Here is a 19,446-nt window from a genome sequence, read left to right as displayed (position 1 = left end):
CGCACGAACTGAGTTTTTTTCATTCATATTTTCTATAACTTACAACTCAGTATTTATAGACAAACCTTTGCCGACATGGAATAGATAGAGATTGACATACTGGTGCTCATTGGGCCCCATCGCCAATGATTTATCTCATAATCTTTGCAAGTGTTCGGCTAAGGTTAAACTAAACCCCCAAAAAAAAAAAAAATACAAACTTTTTCTATAGTCAAAAACAGGGCGCAACAAAGTCAAAAACTAGGTGCTAGGAAACTAGGGGCATCTTCAAACCACCATGAGCTGGTAACCTTATCTTCTCAAACCATGTGCTAAAATAGTGGGTTGGAAACTTTTATGTCAAACCATATGGTGAAACCATGGGCTGGAAAACCATGTGCTGAAACCGTGGGCTGAATTTTTTGTCTTCTCAAATAGGATCATGTCTATCTTTATTCTGAGTCAATGATAGTCTTTTCATTTGTCTTTTCTAGATAATCCTCTCAATATCCATTATCTTGAATAATAGTCTAAGTATCCATTATCTTTTTCTTTTCTAGATAATCTTCTTAGAACTTTTGTCTTGCTATTTCCCATCTAAAGTGGTGAAATTGTGCATAGATTCAGTGTGAAAGTCATAGTCTTCATCTTCTTTTTGAGAATAACACTGAAGAGTCTGAGTACCAGTAGATCCAGATTTATAGGATATTTCTGAGTCTTGTTTCTCATAGACTTGTTCTTTAAGATTTTCTTGAAAATATTCTTTCATCATCTTTTTAATATCTTTTGTTTCTGTCAGTTGTTTGTCTTTCTTCTTTTCTTCAGACATTTTGGGCAAATGTCCAGCCATCAACGGATTTGATGTGACTTTACCAGCAACCGTTTGAGTTGGACTAGCTAGTGAATTACCCTCACTAGTAGGTATCTGGGTAGAAAAAGTACATGTTAATCTTGCCTTGAGTTGTTTGTTTTCTTCTTCATGGTGTTTATGTATTCTTTCTAAAAATCATTCTTTTCCTAGAGTAACCTTCTCTTTTTATTGAGGCTTTGTATGGTCTTGGATAGGGTTTCACAGTGATCACAAAAAAAAATTCTTCTAGGCTCTTTGGCATTCCCATAAGATACTGTTTTAAATGCAATTGGTACCCTAACAAGTAAAAATAGAGCAAAATGTAATTTATGTTTTATAGATGCTTGTATACCCTACCTAAAGATTTTAGGTATAACACCAGAAGATAATACTTTGCATAAGAAGATCAGTAATACAAATAAGAAATTAAATCCAGATACATATGAAAAGAACTTCTAAAAAAAAAAAAAAACTTTAATTGTCGTTAGAATTAAAAGAGTAACAATAAAGATTATAACAACACAAAGTATTGTCATAAATAAAGATAAAACCAAAGAGAAAAAATAGTAGATGTGAATTTTCTAAAGGTACATTCTAAAACTTTACAGTTTGAATCCTTATCTTTCTTCCTTCAGGTATAGAGAACTCAAGACATGACGACATGTATGGCTCCCTAGCAATTTTGCTTCTGCCACGGGCTCCTTTTTTTTCCCAACAGAAGATAATACTTTGCATAACAAGATCTGTGATACAAAATTAGAAATTAAATCCATAAACATAAAAAATGAACTTTTAAAAAAATAAAAATTGTATAAACAGAAAGAATTAAAAGACTAACAATAATGATTATAACAACACAAAGTAGTATCATAAAAAAAGATAAAACTAGAGACGAAAAACTATAGATGTGAAATTTTCTAAAGGTACATCGTAAACCTTTATTATTTGAATCCTTATCTTTCTTCCTTCAAGTATAGAGAACCCAAGACATGACGACTTGTATGGATTCCTAGCAATTTTGGTTCTGCCACAAGCTCCTCTTTTTTTCCAACAACAAAGCCCAGACGCCTTCTTTGGCTAAACGGGCAAACATATGGAACATAGGACCGTGAAACATCAAAGGATCACCATAATTCTTTTACGTCATGTAGGGGATTTTAACTCCAGATTAGAGAAAGAAATTATGGATTCAAACAGACAGAGGTTTAGGAGTTCCCTTTAGGAAAACCACTAAGTAAACAAAAATATTTTTTTAAAAATGAGACATTTCTTTGAAACACAGTTGATGTAGGAATTATGCAAGGGATTCAGAGGAAGAGAAAGAAGTCATGGGTTTAGAGAGCAAGGTGTACAAGAACAGGGTTTTTTCATTCATATCTTCAATAACTTACAACTGGGTATTTATAGACAAACCCTAAACCCCAAACCTTTGCCAATACTGAATAGATAGAAATTGTCATACGGGTGCTCATTGGGCCCCATCGTCAATGAATTATCTCATAATCTTCAATGGTTAAACAAAACCCAAAAAGGAAAAATAAAAACTTTTACAAAGTAAAAAACATGGTGCTACAAAGTCAAAAACATGGTGCTAGGAAACCAGCGGCATCTTCAAACCACCATGAGCTGGAAAGCTTATCTTCTCAAACCATGTGCTAAAACAGTGGGTTGGAAACTTTTGTCTTAAACCATATGATGAAACCATGGGCTGGAAAACCATGTGCTGAAACCGTGCGCTGAATTTTTTGTCTTCTAAAATAGGATCATGTTTATCTTTATTCTGAGTCAATGATAGTTTTTTTAGAAGTGTTTTCTAGATAATCTTCTCAGTATCCATTATCTTGAATAATAGTCTAAGTATCCATTATCTTTTTCTTTTTTAGATAATCTTCTTAGTACTTTTGTCTCCCTATTTCCCATCTAAAGTGGTCAAATTGTGTACAGCTTCAGAGTCAAATTCATAGTCTTCGTCTTCTTCTTGAGAATAACACTGAAGAGTCTGAGTACCAGTAGATCCAGATTTACAGGATATTTCAGAGTCTTGTTTCTCATAACCTTGTTCTTTAAGATATTCTTGAAAATATTCCTTCATCATCTTTTTCATATCGTCTGGATCTGTCTTCTGTTTATCTTTCTTCTTTTTTTCTAACCTTTTTGACAAATGTCCACCCATCAACGGATTTTATGTGTCTTTACCAGCTACCGTTTGAGCTGGACTAGCTAGTGAATTACCTTCACTAGTAGGTATCTAGGTTGAAAAAGTACCTGTTAGTCTTGCCTTGAGTTGTCTGTTTTCTTCTTCAATGGTGTTTATGTATTCTTTCTGAAAATCTTTCTTCACCTGGAGTAACCTTCTCTTTTCATTGAGTCTTTGTATGGTCTTGGATAGGGTTTCACAGTGATCACAAAAAACAATTCTTCAAGTATCTTTGGCAATCCCATAAGATACTGTTTTAAATGCAATTGGTACCCTAACAAGTAAAAATAGAGCGAAATGTAATTTATGTTTTATAGAAGCTTGTATACCCTGCCTAAAGATTTTAGGTATAACACTAGAAGATAATACTTTGCATAAGAAGATCATTAATACAAAATAAGAAATTAAATCTAGATACATATGAAAAGAACTTTTTTAAAAAAAAAAAACTTTAATTCTCGTTAGAATTAAAAGACTAACAATAAAGATTATAATAACACAAAGTATTGTCATAAATAAAGATAAAACCAGAGAGGAAAAATAGTAGATGTGAATTTTCTAAAGGTTCATCCTAAACCTTTACAGTTTGAATCCTTATCTTTCTTCCTTCAGGTATAGAGAACCCAAGACATGATGACTTGTATGGCTTCCTAGCAATTTTGCTTTTGCCACGTGCTCCTCTTTATTTTCCCAACAACAAAGCCCTGACGCCTCTTTTGGCTTACGGGCGAACATATGGGACATAGGACCATGAAACATCAAAGGATCACCATAATGCTTTTACGTCATGCATGGGATTTACTCCAGATTAGAGAAAGAAATTATGGATTCAAACAGACAGAAGTTTAGGAGTTCCCTTTAAGAAAACTCCAAAGTAAATAAAATTACTTTATTAAAAATAAGAACTTACTTGGAAACATAGTTGACGTAGGAATTATGCAGGGGATTCAGAGGAAGAGAATTCTTGGGATAAGAGAGCAAGGTGTGCTAGAACGGGCTTTTTTCGTTCATATCTTCTATAACTTACAACTGGGTATTTATAGACCAAGCTTTGTCGACACGGAATAGATAGAGATTGTCATACGGGTGCTCATTGGGCCCCATCGTCAATGACTTATCTCATAATTTGTACAAGTGTGCGGCTAAGGTTAAACAAAACCCAAAAAGGAAAAATACAAACTTTTTACAAAGTCAAAAACACGGTGCAACAAAGTCAAAAATAAGGTGCTAGAAAAACTGGGGCATCATCAAACCACCATGAGCTGGAAAGCTTATCTTCTCAAACCATGTGCTAAAACTGTGGGTTGGAAACTTTTATCTCAAACCATATGATGAAACCATGGGCTGAATTTTTTGTCTTCTCAAACAGGATCATGTCTATCTTTATTATGAGTCAATGATAATATTTTAAGATGACTTTTCTAGATAATCTTCTCAGTATCCTTTATCTTGAATAATAGTCTAAGTATCCATTATCGTTTTCTTTTCTAGATAATCTTCTTAGTACTTTTGTCTTGCTATTTCCCATCTAAAGTGGTCAAATTGTGTATAGCTTCTGAGTCAAAGTCATAGTCTTTGTCTTCTTCTTGAGAATAATACTGAAGATTCTCAGTACTAGTAGATCCAGATTTACTGGATATTTTTGAGTCTTGTTACTCATAACCTTGTTCTTTAAGATATTCTTGAAAATATTCTTTCATCATCTTTTTAATATCTTTTGGATCTGTCTAATGTTTGCCTTTCTTCTTTTCTTCTGACGTTTTTGAAAAATGTCCACCCGTCAACAGATTGGATGTGTCTTTTACCAGCTACCATTTGAGCTGGAATAACTAGTGAATTACCCTCACTAGTAGGTATCTGGGTTGAAAAAGTACCTGTTAATCTTGCCTTGAGTTGTCTGTTTTCTTCTTCAATGGTGTATATGTATTTTTTCTAAAAATCATTCTTTTCCTTGAGTTACCTTCTCTTTTCATTGAGTCTTTGTATGGTCTTGGATAGGGTTTCATAGTGATCTCTAAAAACAATTCTTCTTGTATCTTTGGCAATCCCATAAGATACTATTTTAAATGCAATTGGTACCCTTGCAAGAAAAATAGAGCAAAATGTAATTTATGTTTTATAGAAGCTTGTATACCCTGCCTAAAGATTTTAGGTATAACACCAGAAGATAATACTTTGCATAACAAGATCAGTAATACAAAATTAGAAATTAAATCTAGATACATAAGAAAAGAACTTTTTTTTTAAAAACAAAAACTATAATTGCCGTAAGAATTAAAGACTAACAATAATGATTATAACAACACATAGTATTATCATAAATAAAGATAAAACTAGAGAGGAATAATAGTAGATGTGAAATTTTCTAAAGGTACATCCTAAACCTTTAATGTTTGAATCCATATCTCTCTTTCTTCGGGTATAGAGAACCCTAGACATGACGACTTGTATGGCTTCCTAGATTTTTTGCTTTTGTCATGGGCTCCACTTTGTTTTCCCAACAACAAAGCCCTGATGCCTCCTTTGGCTAAACGGGCGAACATATGGGACATAGGACCGTGAAACATCAAAGGATCACATAATGCTTTTACGTCGTGCAGGGGATTGACTCCAAATTAGAGAAAGAAATTGTGTATTCAAACAGACAGAGGTTTAGGAGTTCCCTTTAGGAAAACCCCTCAGTAAATAAAATTACTTTTTTAAAAAAATAATTTACTTGGAAACACAGTTGATGTAGGAATTATGCAGGCGATTCAGAGGAAGAGAAAGATGTCATGGGTTTAGAGAGCAAGGTGTGCAAGAACTGGGTTTTTTCATTCATATCTTCTATAACTTACAACTGGGTATTTATAGACAAACCTTTGCCGACACGGAATCGATAGAGATACGAGTGCTCATTCGGCCCCATCGTCAATGAATTATCTCATAATCTTTACAAGTGTGCGACTAAGGTTAAACAAAACCCTAAAAAGGAAAAATACGAACTTTTTACAAAGTCAAAAAACATGGTGCTAGGAAACCAGGGGCATCTTCAAACCACCATGAGCTGGAAATCTTATCTTCTCAAACCATGTGCTAAAACTATGGGCTGGAAACTTTTATCTCAAACCATATGATGAAACCATGGGCTGGAAAACCGTGTGCTGAAACCGTGGGCTGAATTTTTTGTCTTCTCAATTAGGATCATGTCTATCTTTATTCTGAGTCAATGATAGCCTTTTCAGATGTCTTTTCTAGATAATCTTCTCAGTATCCATTATCTTGAACAATAGTCTAAGTATCCATTATCTTTTTCTTTTCTAGATAATCTTCTTAGTACTTTTGTCTTGGTATTTCCCATCTAATGTAGTCAAATTGTGTATAGCTTCTGAGTCAAAGCCATAGTCTTCGTCTTCTTCTTGAGAATAACACTGAAGAGTCTGAGTAGCAGTAGATCCAGATTTGCTGGATATTTCTGAGTCTTGTTTTCCATAACCTTGTTCTTTAAGATATTCTTGAAAATATTTGTTCATCATCTTTTTAATATCTTGTGGATCTGTCTGATGTTTGTCTTTCTTCTTTTCTTCTGACTTTTTTGGTAAATGTCCAACCGTCAGCGGATTTGATGTGTCTTTACCAGCTACTGTTTGACCTAGAATAGCTAGTGAATTACCCTCACTAGTAGGTATCTGGGTAGAAAAAGTACCTGTTAATCTTGCCTTGAGTTGTCTGTTTTCTTCTCAAATGGTGTTTATGTATTCTTTCTGAAAATCATTCTTTTCCTAGAGTAACCTTCTCTTTTCATTGAGTCTTTGTATGGTCTTGGATAGGGTTTCACAGTGGTCACAAAAAACAATTCTAGTATCTTTGGCAATCCCATAAGGTACGGTTTTAAATGCAATAAGTACACTAGCAAGAAAATTAGAGAAAAATGTAATTTATGTTTTATAGAAGCTTGTATACCCTGCCTAAAGATATTAGGTATAACACCAGAAGATAATACTTTGCATAACAAGATCAGTACTACAAAATTAGAAATTAAATCTAGATACATACGAAAAGAACTTTAAAAAAAAACCTTAAAAGCCAAAATAATGAAAAGACTTACAATAATGATTGTAACAACACAAAGTAGTATCATAAATAAAGATAAAACCAGAGAGGAAAAATTTTAGATGTGTAATTTTCTGAAGGTACATACTAAATCTTTACTGATTCAATCCTTATCTTTCTTTCTTCAGGTATAGAGTACCCAAGACATGACGACTTGTATGGCTTCCTGGCAATTTTGCTTCTGGCACATGCACCTCTTTTTTTTCCCATCAACAAATCCCTGACGCCTCCTTTGGCTAAACAGGTGAACATATGGGACATAGGACCATGAAACATCAAAGGATCATTATAATGCCTTTACGTTATGCAGGGAATTGACTCCAGATTAGAGAAAGAAATTATGGATTGAAACAGACTGAGGTTCAGGAGTTCCCTTTAGGAAAACCCCTAAGTAAATAAAATTACTTTTTTAAAAATAAGAACTTACTTGGAAACACAGTTGATGTAGGAATTATGCAGGGGATTCAGAGGAAGAGAAAGAAGTCATGGGTTTAGAGAGCAAGGTGTGAACTTCATTGATATCTTCTATAACTTACAACTGGGTATTTATTGACAAACCTTTGCCGACACAGAATAGATAGAGATTGTCATACGGTTGCTCATTGGGCCCCATCATCAATGACTTATCTCATAATCTTTACAAGTGTGTGGCTAAGGTTAAACAAAACCCAAAAAGGAAAAATACTAACTTTTTACAAAGTAAAAAATGGGTGCTAGGAAACCAGGGGCATCTTCAAACCACCACGAGCTGTAAAGCTTATTGTCTCAAATCATGTGCTAAAATAGTGGGTTGGAAACTTTTATCTCAAACCATATGATGAAACCATGGGCTGGAAAACCATGTGCTGAAACCGTGGGCTGAATTTCTTGTCATCTCAAACATGATCATGTCTATCTTTGTTTTGAGTCAATGATAGTCTTTTCTAATGTCTTTTCTAGATAATCTTCTCAATATCCATTATCTTGAATAATAGTCTAAGTATCCATTATCTTTTTCTTTTCTAGATTACCTTCGTAGTACTTTTGTCTAGTTATTTCCCATCTAAAGTGGTCACATTGTGTATAGCTTTTGAGTCAAAGTCATAGTCTTCGTCTTCTTCTTGAGAATAACACTGAAGAGTCTGAGTACCAGTAGATCCAGATTTACTAAATATTTCTGAGTCTTGTGTCTCATAACCTTGTTCTTTAAGATATTCTTGAAAATATTCTTTCATCATCTTTTTAATATCTTCTGGATTTGTTTGTTGTTTGTCTTTCTTCTTTTCTTCTGAAATTTTTGGCAAATGTCTAGCCGTCAATGGATTTTTGATGTGTCTTTACCCTCACTAGTAGGTATCTGGTTAGAAAAAGTACATGTTAATCTTGCCTTGAGTTGTTTGTTTTCTTCTTCAATGGTGTTTATGTATTCTTTCTGAAAATTATTTTTTTTCTGGAGTAACCTTCTCTTTTCATTGAGTCTTTGTATGGTCTTGGATAGGGTTTCATAGTGATCACAAAAAAACAATTCTTCTAGTATCTTTGGCAATCCCATAAGATATTTGGTCTTTTCTCATAAATCTTAAGGACGGGCTTCCTATACTGTGCTTAGCAGCTTCTAAGGCTTCTTGTAAATTATTAAATTCTTTATAAATAGGTCTTTGAAAATCTTGAATACTTTCTATTACTTCAGTCCTGGAATGAAAACTCCTGGAGTTTTACCTTTAAAAACTAGATAAAGATTAAAACTTTTCTTTTTTTGACAAAAATATTCTGATAAACTATTAATACTGGATAAAAAGTATTTTTGATCATTAGGAATTCTTTGTTAAGAAAGCCATAAGTTGTCTAATAAGCATTGTTCTTCTTTGCCAACAGAAATATGGGGTAAAGTCTTAAATGTAATATTAGATTTAGGAAAAACTACTAATTTTTTATTACCAAAATTTAAAAATTCTTGTCCATAAATATTGAATCTTGAGGAAGAAGATCTTGAGGACATCTGGTCTGGAGGATCCATCTGTTCAATTAACCAAGGACGAATAAAAAAATCTCCTACTTAATGTATCTGCAAGACTATTATTTTTACCTTTGATATGTTCAAATTCTATCTTGTATCCATTTCCTATAATTATATCTACAAGATTTAGCCATCTTCTTCTACTTATCTTATTTTCTTTGCTTCTTTGGAAATATTTTACTATTGCTTCAAAATCAGTTCTTAATGTAAATTCATTTTTACTAATAATGAAAAGCCGAAAAGCTTCTGAGTAAATAATTGCTAAAATTTCTGCATCTATGCTACTCATACTTCCTTTTTATTTTACTTTTCCACTAGCATAACTACAGATATGTTCTTCTTCTTTAATACTATATTTGTGAGGTTCGGCAATAAGTACACTGCCCCATCTAATGTTGCTACCATCAGTTTCATTAATGATGTAATCAGAATCTAAGGGCATTTGTAATTTAGCTAAATTTTGGATTTTTTTTTTGACTAAGTTTTTATCTTCTTGATTAAAAAACCTTTGTCCATTAGTGGAAGTTTTGCCATAGAGAGAGAGAGAGAGGAAAAAAAAACAGAGAGGGGGAGGGGGGGCTTTTAGAAGAAGCAGTAATTTCGCATTCAAGCTAATAAATTGAAAGACTTAAGATTGGCTGGCTTAACAAAATCAATAATAGCTCTGATGTGGAAATAAAACAAAACAGTCGTTCAATAAGAGATTTTATACGAGGTCTCATTGATGATCGGCCCCACTTTCTTCTCAGTCTTTACTGCTATCCCCCTGAACCTCTCTGCTCAACTCCTCTCCACTCTCTTCTCCTCTCTTTTCTTTCCTCTCTATTTGTGAGACGAGTCCCCCGAGGCTCTCTTCTGTCAGCTCCTTCTGAAGCTACTAATCCATTCTCAAGGCTCTACGAGGTATTCGGCTTCTTTAATTCCAATCATCAACCTCTATAGGTTCGTTTTCTTCTCAAATGAACTTCTCTTTCTTCTTTCATTGACTGCTTCGTCTTACGTAGATATATTATTTCTGTTCTATTATATTTTTTTCTTTTCCTATCGATATGTTTCCTTTTTCTTTTATGTTTCTATTTGAACAAACTGAGATGCATGCAACATGGATTGATATGAGCTAAGGTGCGTAAAAATGGTATCTCTTCAACGATTTTTCTTTTTTTTTTTGCATATCCCTAACTGTCCTAATATTTTATGGGTGTAATTGATCAAGTTTGTCTCCTTTATTGATCTATTGAATGCATTTTAAAAAACCATTGTGCTCGGTTTCGTCCATATTGATATAGGCATAGAGAAAAATTGTATCAACTTTGATTTTGAGGTAGGAACCCTGGCTGATTTAATGGCGGTTAGCTTTCTAAAAGAGAAAATAGGCAAACAAATAATTTTTGGGTTTCAATTAATCTCTTCTTCACCTTCAATGTGCACTAATATAATAAACTAAAGTATAATTGTCGGATCCATTGCAATTTAGGTTTTAATAATATAATCATTCATGTCTGCCCGATAAATGGCAACGAATAGTATTTTATGCTTGAAAAAATTATGAGATTGCTTAATACCTAGTGATGCTTCCCCATCTCACTTTGTTTAGAAACCTTGTACTATAACTTGTATAGAGGAGGATTTCCCTATAGTTTGTAGTTCTTCTATACTAACTTAGTCGCCAAGTGATAGATAGGAATAACCTAGTCCTCTCGCATGGAGGTTGGTTCCTCATAGTTCTCCCTTTAACACCAATGGTAGATAGGAACAAAACTATTTCATAATATTCTAAACCAAACCGATATATCACTTGAGTCAGCATACAAAAATACCTTGAGACCTACTTCAACCACAAGATGTAATGAATCAACATTGAGGCGCCAAATGGCTTAATCCATAAAATCTCTTGGGATTCATCAGCCTATTCTCCCTAGTATTCCTTTGATCATGAGGCAAACTCTACCTTAAAACCAATCAAAAAGCATATCTCTTATGTCTTCTACTCTTTCATGGTTTGGTAAGAGTCAGAATATTGGTCAAACGAATAAGCCAAATCAATATTGGGATCCTCATTAAACTAATCTTTTGGGATGTTTAGTCATGCTAATCCAATTTAATCTCTCTAAGAACGAGACTATTCATTCTTGAAGTGAGCTCAACCATTTGGGACTAAATAGCTTATATTCTCTCCGTTTATAAAAGTTAATACAAAGTCAAGCCATTTTGTAAACTAGGACTAACACTCTCAATTTGCTACTATGAATGATAGGTTTTCCAATCATGAAGGCCAAGATGAAGATGCAATATCTTTCATCAAAGGAAAACTAGAATAATAAAAGTATATGGCAGCCTTATTCCTATAGCTACAAATTTGACCAATAGTTATAGATCTACCGTAAGCAGTTGAAGTGACATTTCCATTGCTCCTGCAGATGTGAGCACCATCGGATTGACCTCACAATTTAACTGATCATTAGAAGTGGAAGGCCATTTTAAAAGTTTTCAATATGAAGGAGGAAAATATTTTGTTGGATATGAAAACATGGTCTCTCATTGAGGAGCAAAACTATCAAGGCACTTATACGTCACATGTGACTCATAAATTTGAAAAAAAATCCTTGTAGATTTTTCAAATTGAATCACTTAGAAAAGTCCAATATAAAAACTAAGTCCAATGAAGTGAATCAATAAGAGCAAGTCCAATAAAGCAAATCTCTAAATTAATTAGGACCTTCTCCAATTGATTCATGAAATTGGACTTGCCCTAATTGATTGACTAAAACTACATACAAATTTAGAGATGACAAAAATATCATTGGGTTGTGTCTTTCATTTTAGTGGATTTTTTATCATGAAATTGGAGTGAAGGTAAGTATTTCTTCAATGGAGTACTAAACCAAACATTACAAGGTTTGGACATAAGCTAAAATATCTAACTACTCCAGTGTGCGACTCATTTCTCTCAGTTGTAATGTACTTAGAAAAGCAAGGATTAATAATAAAAATTCAACATGAATCCCTATCCTAAAATACTTATCCAACCTTTTCCCTCTCTTTTCGCCTACTATTCTCAATCTCTATCTCAATCTCTTCTTACACCAAAATCATGTGTACCACACTCAATTCCTCTTTGATTCTTACACCAAAATCATAAATTCTAACAATGTCAATGGCTTTATTACTAGCTAGGGTTCGTTGTCTTAGGGTTGTTTAACCCTTTTTTGGATTCTTCAAATTATGTTTTTTAAGTGGAGCAATGTGCAACGGGACGATAAACCCCAAAATTGTTGCTTTTGTTTTCTGTATTTAGCACTAAAATACAAGCCTATTTTGTATAAAATTAGGATTTATATATAAGGGTTTGAGCCTAATCTATGTTTCCAAACTAATTGGTATCAGAGTCATTCGATCCAACGCATTCGTCAAAAGAAGGACAATGCAAACTTTTTGTTCTTGTCATTGCATTTTTCTCTTCTTAGTCACAAAGGAATATTTTTTTCTAGCAAAAGTTGAGTGGAAGATAAAACTCTTGAGTTTCCTAACAAGAGTACCCGGTTCATCACCAAAATTCTAAAAATTTGTTGAAGCAAAGAAGTTTCATTCTCCACAGTGGTTCAAAATCTGAAGTCACTTGCAGCCGATACAGAAAACATCAAAGACGTCGACAAGACAATCACACTCCTAGGTGGCTTTGCAATCTGGTAGCTTGCATAGAAAATACAACTCCATTTTGAGTATCTCAATGGAGAAAGCAGATACTTGAGAGAAAAAATTATCTATTTCACATAACAAGGCAATTCAGTCAATTTCTCTTAAAGTAAAGTCAATGTGTAGTCCACCTCTATCATTGGCAACGTTGATAAAATATCTTTTCAAATGGCATACGCTCAACAAAGCAAGCACACTCTTGAGAAACTTGCAATACGGTAGCTCAATCTGGCCTTTAATGTAGGATATATGGAAATAATATAATACAATAATATAATACCTACTATTGTGCTAATTTTCATTGAATTGCCCCCTTTTTCTTGACCCATATTATCAATTCCAAAAGGGCACAACAGATGGCTTACATCCTCTTGGTTGAAATTGATTGATAAAACCATTTAAAGTAGCTTTCTTGAAAAATTCAAGACAAGACTCACCGTACACAACTTGTAGTACACATCTTAGACCATGCATATTGAGATAGAAATGCATACTGAATAAGGCAATAGAAAATTTGTGTACATATACTTTGCAGATTTTTGGATATAAGTGTCAAAGGGAATTCATCCTTCTGAGTTGGCCATAAAAACTACTAAATACAAGGAAGTATCTAATTTTCTTAATTAACCATCTAAGTCCCTCTGCAAATAAATCATGTGTACCACCGATCTAACAATATATTTACTTGTTGAATCAAACCTCCAAATCAATCTTTAGGATATGGAAATTGTGGTACTTCAATATTCAAAATTTTTTGAGGGACACTTAAATACTAGCCCTTCCAAATCAAATTTTAATCCAGTAATTTTTTGTCAAAGTAAGATAAAAAAATCATATCAGTATGCGGTGATTGAGGTCCATCCTTCGGGGGTGGTTACGTGCACAAGTCTTCCAAGTGATCATAGTTGTGGGTGATACCAAATATCAGGTCTATGTACGCCCTTAATCACACAAAAGAATCTTGGAAGCAATGAACTCTATGTTACCAAATCAGTTTTAAAGCTAGATATACTTTACTTGTGAGAAAGCATTCAAAATACATACTTTTTGGCATATGAATGTTTCTTATAGTAGTTAGCCAATATCCTTGAGCCTAAATTAGTTAGTATTCTCCAAAATAATGTAGTTAAGAAAGCTCAAATAGATATACTTGAGACAACGCTTGATAAATAAATACCTTTAGGCATATTTATGTTTCATATAGTAGTTAGCTAGAACCTTTGGGGCTAAATTAATTAGTACCGACCAAAATAACTTAGTTAAGAAGGATCATTCCACATGAGCAATTGGATGAATGTGCCAGTCTCAAGATTCTCATGGATATAATTTTTAAGAAAACATACAATTATGTTACTTATGTGTGAATTAAGAAGAAAGCAGACGACCCATGCAAGGGATCAACAACATGTGTCGCTCAAACAAGCCAAATTTTCAGAACAAGATTTTGGCCCCAAAACAAGAGATGACCCTTATTTCAAAAATTCAAATTTTCAAAAAGTTAGGCCCAGATTTGGATCTTACAGCACTCCCAAATGATCAATAAGTGACATACCAATATGTTTGGTAATAAAAAAGAATTTAATATATATTTGATTAGATTTTTTGGACTTATTTTTTACCTTGTTTTTCTAAGTGACAAAATATAATTTTCTAACTCTAATGGTTTTTTTTTTAATGTTGGAGAGATTTCTATTTAAGAAGATCTCTCACAAACTTGTTTTCAACATGCTTCCAAAGAAAAGTTTTGAAGTGCTCATGCTCCTAGACTCAAATTTGACTTTTTAACCATCTCAAGCTCTCAAAGGAAGTCAAAACCTGAACTTGAGTATTTCCTCCTAGAAATAATAGTATCAATGTTTTTTTTTTTTAAACATTGTTTAAATACTCAGAACTATGATTGTTGAATGTAAGCCTATTGATTCAAAGATCATATTTGAATCATTACTCGATTGATTGTTTGAATGGTTACCACTCAAAACTAGTTCTGCAAACCCTTGTTTGAGCTTCTTATTTTCTAATCACATTATACATTCTTGTGTGTTGATTATTAGGGTATTTAAAATGGTTTTTACATAGTATTAGAAGTTTGAGGAAGAGTTTCAAAATCCAAGTATATACATGAATTTACATTTAAATCTTAAATTGTATTTGGTTGAGAATACTAAACTAGTGTCTTTGTACTTTTAAATCAATCACTGAGGTTTAGACTACTACTACGCATGAGCTATACTTTCAAACCATTGATTCCATTGAGCTGAGTGCAACCCTTGATTTTAAAAACCAATCCAAGATTTACCTTGGACTTATATTTTGAAATCTAATGATTAAAGACTATTTGAGATTTTCATACATAGATAGGTACATAGAATTGGTTGTGTTTATTATTTGTTCTTAGATTATAAAATCAACCAATTAGGAAGCTAGTAGCCCTTGTAAATTGGGTCAGGCATTGGGTAGACAAGACCATCCTAACCTCAATTTCATTGAGTGCATCTATGTGTGGCTGAAAAAGAAATGTTGTGAAGCATTGCTACTATGATTGTGTGATATAAGTCCTCATGTAGCCAAGCACTTTTGAAACTCTCATTCTTAAGTCTAGGCTAGTACCTAATAAGTTATTATAAATCCTTGTGAAGCTCTAGGCTTGTGTAGTCTACTTTGCTACTAGAAACCCCTTTAATGGTCAAGATTGTGTGCCTAGTTTGTGATTGTAAATCTAAGTGAAGATGAATTTTTGTAAGTTAGTTCTTGTTGTCAATTTAGTGGCATGAACACCTCCAACCCCCCCCCCCCCCCCTAGATTTATCCCTCATTGGACCTAATAGATTGTACCAGCTCCATTTTCGTCTTGCCTACTACTCGCTTCCCTTCGTTAAAAATTGAATGCATGTTGAGTCCTTTTTAAGAAAAAATGTTAGTATAAGCATTACTATTCCCGTTGATAACTAATTGTGGTAACAAAAATATACTCAAAGATAAGGCACTTAAATAATAAAGAAATAACCTAAGACCCCTAGTTGATTCCCCCTGTAGATCTAATTGCATTGAGATATTTTAAATCTAATTATGAACATGTAAACACTATAAAATAACTTAACATGAGGTTATAATGCCTCAAGAATCATCTTATCATAAATATGAAATAGACAATAATCTAATTGTGAAAAGATGCACCCTTTAAACAAAGTTTATTGTGACCATATTGAGTTGAAACCTCTCCTTATCACCTCGTTGTCATGGACATAAAGCTTCTTTGTGCCTCCATGATGAGATTTCTCCCAAATCTTGTCTTTTAAATATTGACATAGTCATGCTCCTCACATTTTGCTTCCAATAAGAACTTATTACGCTTACTTTTGTGATTTTACTAGAAGTCGTATGCAAATTTTGGTTTACTTCTCTTGGCCATAGCTATGCTTGCCTCTTTTTATCTTTTAATTATTTTTTATGTGAACATAATCTTCTCTTTCCGCAAGCACTTTTAAATTGTTTTGGATTTCCTTAATTTGGTCCACTTACCCAAGGATGCCTATATCACCAAGACATATAACATATCAAATGGGACGTATATGATATATGGTATCGTAGAGCCCTGCAAGATTATACATGTCTTATAAAGTGCAACACATGGTGCAGACAGTATGTATCAAATCGAATATTATTCGATATATTAGAAAAAACCAAAATTAGTATCTTCAAACAAAGTTATCCAAAAGACATTTCTTCATAAATTGTTACATAAACCATTTTTATGTTGTTCTTATTTTTTATTTTTTATTTTATTATTATGTTTGATCCTGATACTTTAATTATTGAATCTTAAGATTTCCCAAATCAAGTAGCAATTCTTGAACTTCTTGCTAAATTTTTTTCCATTGGTTTAAATTTATGGAAACATTTGTAACTGTCAGAAAAAAATATAAAAAAAATACAAATACAAAAGTCTTTATCCACGTAGAGATATTTTTTTCTTGAATGCCATCTATTCCAAATAATGAAATGAAAAAAATTGAAAAGCCCCTTATTTCTCCCACAATAGGTATCATTGAATATCAAAGCATTGTTCCACATGAACTGGGGTTGAGACTAATCATAGGTGGTAGTTGTGATTGAAACAAAAAACAATGATTAATCTCGTTAACGGGATTCATTCACAATTAATCCCTAAGTGAACAAATGGAAAAATTATTTCCTTCTAATGCAATTGATATATGTATAATTTTTTTCTCCAAAAAAAAGCTTTCAAATATAATTTTGCAATTTTTTTGTTCAAAAAATAGCTTTCGAAGCATAATTAATACGTTTTTTTGTTATTTCAGGTCACAAACAGCAGTGCATAACAAACAGAAGGTCATTCAATGGACTTTCAGAATAAAAGAACCTTCACTGAGAAGAAAGATAGTATTAGCAAGCTACCAGAAAATATAATTCACCTTATACTCTCTTTTCTTCCATTGAAGTGTGCAGTGGAGACTTCAATTCTATCTAGGCAATGGATAAACATGTGGAAACCCTTATGGATATACACAACTATTATAGACTTTGATGAGGAATTCACAACAAATTTAAAGAAGACACATTATGTACAAGCTGTCCACCAACTTTTACAGCTCCATACTCTAGACAAGGTTAAGAAATTCCGCATGTTCTTTTGTCCCGGTGACAGATACTCATCCGATCTCATAGAGTGGATTGAGTTTGTCAAAGTTAAAGGAGTTGGAGAGCTTGTGCTTGATTTGAGTGGAAATGTAAGGCACTCCGACTCGACAGATGATGATGATATCAGGTGGGGGATGAATAAATTCAGAATGCCAAACTCTTGTTCTCTTGTCTATGAATATCATCTCTCGACTTAACTTGGTGCATACTAGAGCCTCCACATGATTTCAAGGGTTTCAAAGCCCTAAGAAGTGTTGCTCTCTATGGTGTGACAATTAATGGTGTTCAATTAGGTGAGATAATTCGTAGGTCCCCTCTTCTTGAGGACTTAACTATGAGTTACTGTAACTCCCTGAAGTCAGTAAAGATTGATCATCTTCAATTGAAGATATTAACATTGGAGTCATGTTTCAATGTTGAAGAGATGGAGATAAGAACACCAAACCTGAAGAATCTTCAGTACAAGGGTCAAGTTTGTGACAACCCTATTTTCAATGATGTCTCCTCCATAAATGAAGCAACCCTACTGCTCATCCACGATGAGGTTGACTACGAGTTGCATCTCTGGAAGAATTTCTTGACAAAGCTTTCACGTGTAAGCTCCCTAGAAGTTAAACTCACAAGTACTCATCCAGTACGTTTCCATCTGCCCAATTCTGTTTTTTTAAAAATACATATTCTGGTTTGGTCAACCTAACTAGTTTCTTGTCTATGATGCTCCTTGCTGAAGGGTCATGTAGACGATGTTCTTTTACATATTTGGAGTTGATCAAGCTAAGATGTCTAAGTTTTTCAGTTACACCCTTTTGTCCTTTTCTCCTTTAGAAAAAAAGATCTATATACAGGTGAACTTTTATAAATGTCCTAGTCATGTAATCATATAATTTTTCTCCTATTTTTTGACTTCCTGTTTCCACCAGCATGACATAAGAGGAGATAAATTTGGTTGTTTTTTTAAGTGGAACCCCTCATTGGCTGCTTGCTCAATTTATCACTTTTTCTCAACCGAACACTGGAGTCATACCCGAGATACAGAAGTAGTCAAGGGAGTCATCATTTTTCTTCCGGTTATCAGATATCTAGATACAACGATATAACTGAATGTCATGTCACAAAGATGACTTCTGGTGCATTAGTCATGCAAATGTTCTACATTTTGTGTCAGCTAGAGCCCTCTTGAAGTTTTTTTTCTAGTGCCAACATATAGGAATCTGACCCTTTAGTATTTAATGAAGGAGAGAATTTTTCTCAAAACTGGGATAGTGAAAATATTTGCTTTGTCACTCTTGCCTGATTGTGTGCATATGGCAAGTTGCAACTCTGTTGTATGGTGACTACAATGATTATGTTGTTAAATCCTCTTGAAGTTAACTATTTTTTTAAGTATGCATTGCACTTTTCTTATATTCCCAGGTCCTCCAAGAACATGAAAAATAGAAATTGTCATTGGTCAAACTACTGAAGCACGGGCACTTATCTTTTAAAGGTGAAATGCATTCCTTGGACATCAATTAAGTTTAGTTCACTTGTTTTGCTATTTTGTTGTGGATGCGGGATCACTTCCTTTTGTTGAGGTCAATTGGATTGAGAAAGTATAGATCTTCACCATTTGTTTTGAACATGCTTTTATCGCTGGTTTCAATAAGGGGAAATAGTTGAGCAGATTTCACTTCTCCTTGTTTCAGATCTCTTCTAGATCTACTGAAAATAGAATTTGAATCTGCATTCGGGTTTTCTTTGTCTAGTCTCTTTAAATCTGACTTATGTATTAAATTTTGGTTAAATCAGACTTTGTCCTCTCAAAACAAGGAGTGAATGAGGAAGGGAAGATGCCATGCTGAGTTGACTTGATTGTTCTTTCTCTCTGAAGGTGGAAAAAATTTTGTAGCTTCTAGAGTGTTTGTTGCTCTACTGGTTATCAGGAAGAGGAAAAGGCATCAGAGATTACGAGGAAACAAGCTCGTAATTCTATTCATCGGG

General features: G+C 33.5%; 1 protein-coding gene across 1 annotated transcript; it reads left to right on the top strand.

Annotated features, from left to right (window-relative positions):
* The first annotated feature begins 17,165 nt into the window (after positions 1 to 17,165).
* On the top strand, positions 17,166 to 18,831 carry LOC137942906 (F-box/LRR-repeat protein At3g26922-like). The gene is made up of 5 exons (XM_068788629.1): positions 17,166 to 17,593; positions 17,776 to 18,124; positions 18,207 to 18,311; positions 18,542 to 18,593; positions 18,779 to 18,831. The coding sequence occupies exons 1-5, from the start codon at positions 17,166 to 17,168 to the stop codon at positions 18,829 to 18,831; spliced, it is 987 nt and encodes a 328-aa protein (XP_068644730.1).
* Positions 18,832 to 19,446: the final 615 nt, after the last annotated feature.

The sequence above is a fragment of the Aristolochia californica genome, unplaced genomic scaffold (genome assembly GCF_029961685.1).
Source record: "Aristolochia californica isolate CCGP_79_NKW_82.1479 unplaced genomic scaffold, dmAriCali1.0.hap1 SCAF_10, whole genome shotgun sequence".
NCBI lineage: Eukaryota > Viridiplantae > Streptophyta > Magnoliopsida > Piperales > Aristolochiaceae > Aristolochia > Aristolochia californica.
Note: the sequence above shows the minus strand (reverse complement) of the source record. Positions and strands in the feature narration are given on the sequence as shown.

What these genes read in the sequence shown, in the direction of transcription:
- LOC137942906 (XM_068788629.1), top strand. Translation starts at nt 17,166, where the DNA reads ATGGACTTTCAGAATAAAAGAACCTTCACTGAGAAGAAAGATAGTATT. An exon ending in ACAGATGATGATGATATCAG is followed by an intron (nt 17,594 to 17,775) that starts GTGGGGGATGAA and finishes GATAATTCGTAG; the next exon opens with GTCCCCTCTTCTTGAGGACT. An exon ending in TGTCACAAAGATGACTTCTG is followed by an intron (nt 18,594 to 18,778) that starts GTGCATTAGTCA and finishes GCATATGGCAAG; the next exon opens with TTGCAACTCTGTTGTATGGT.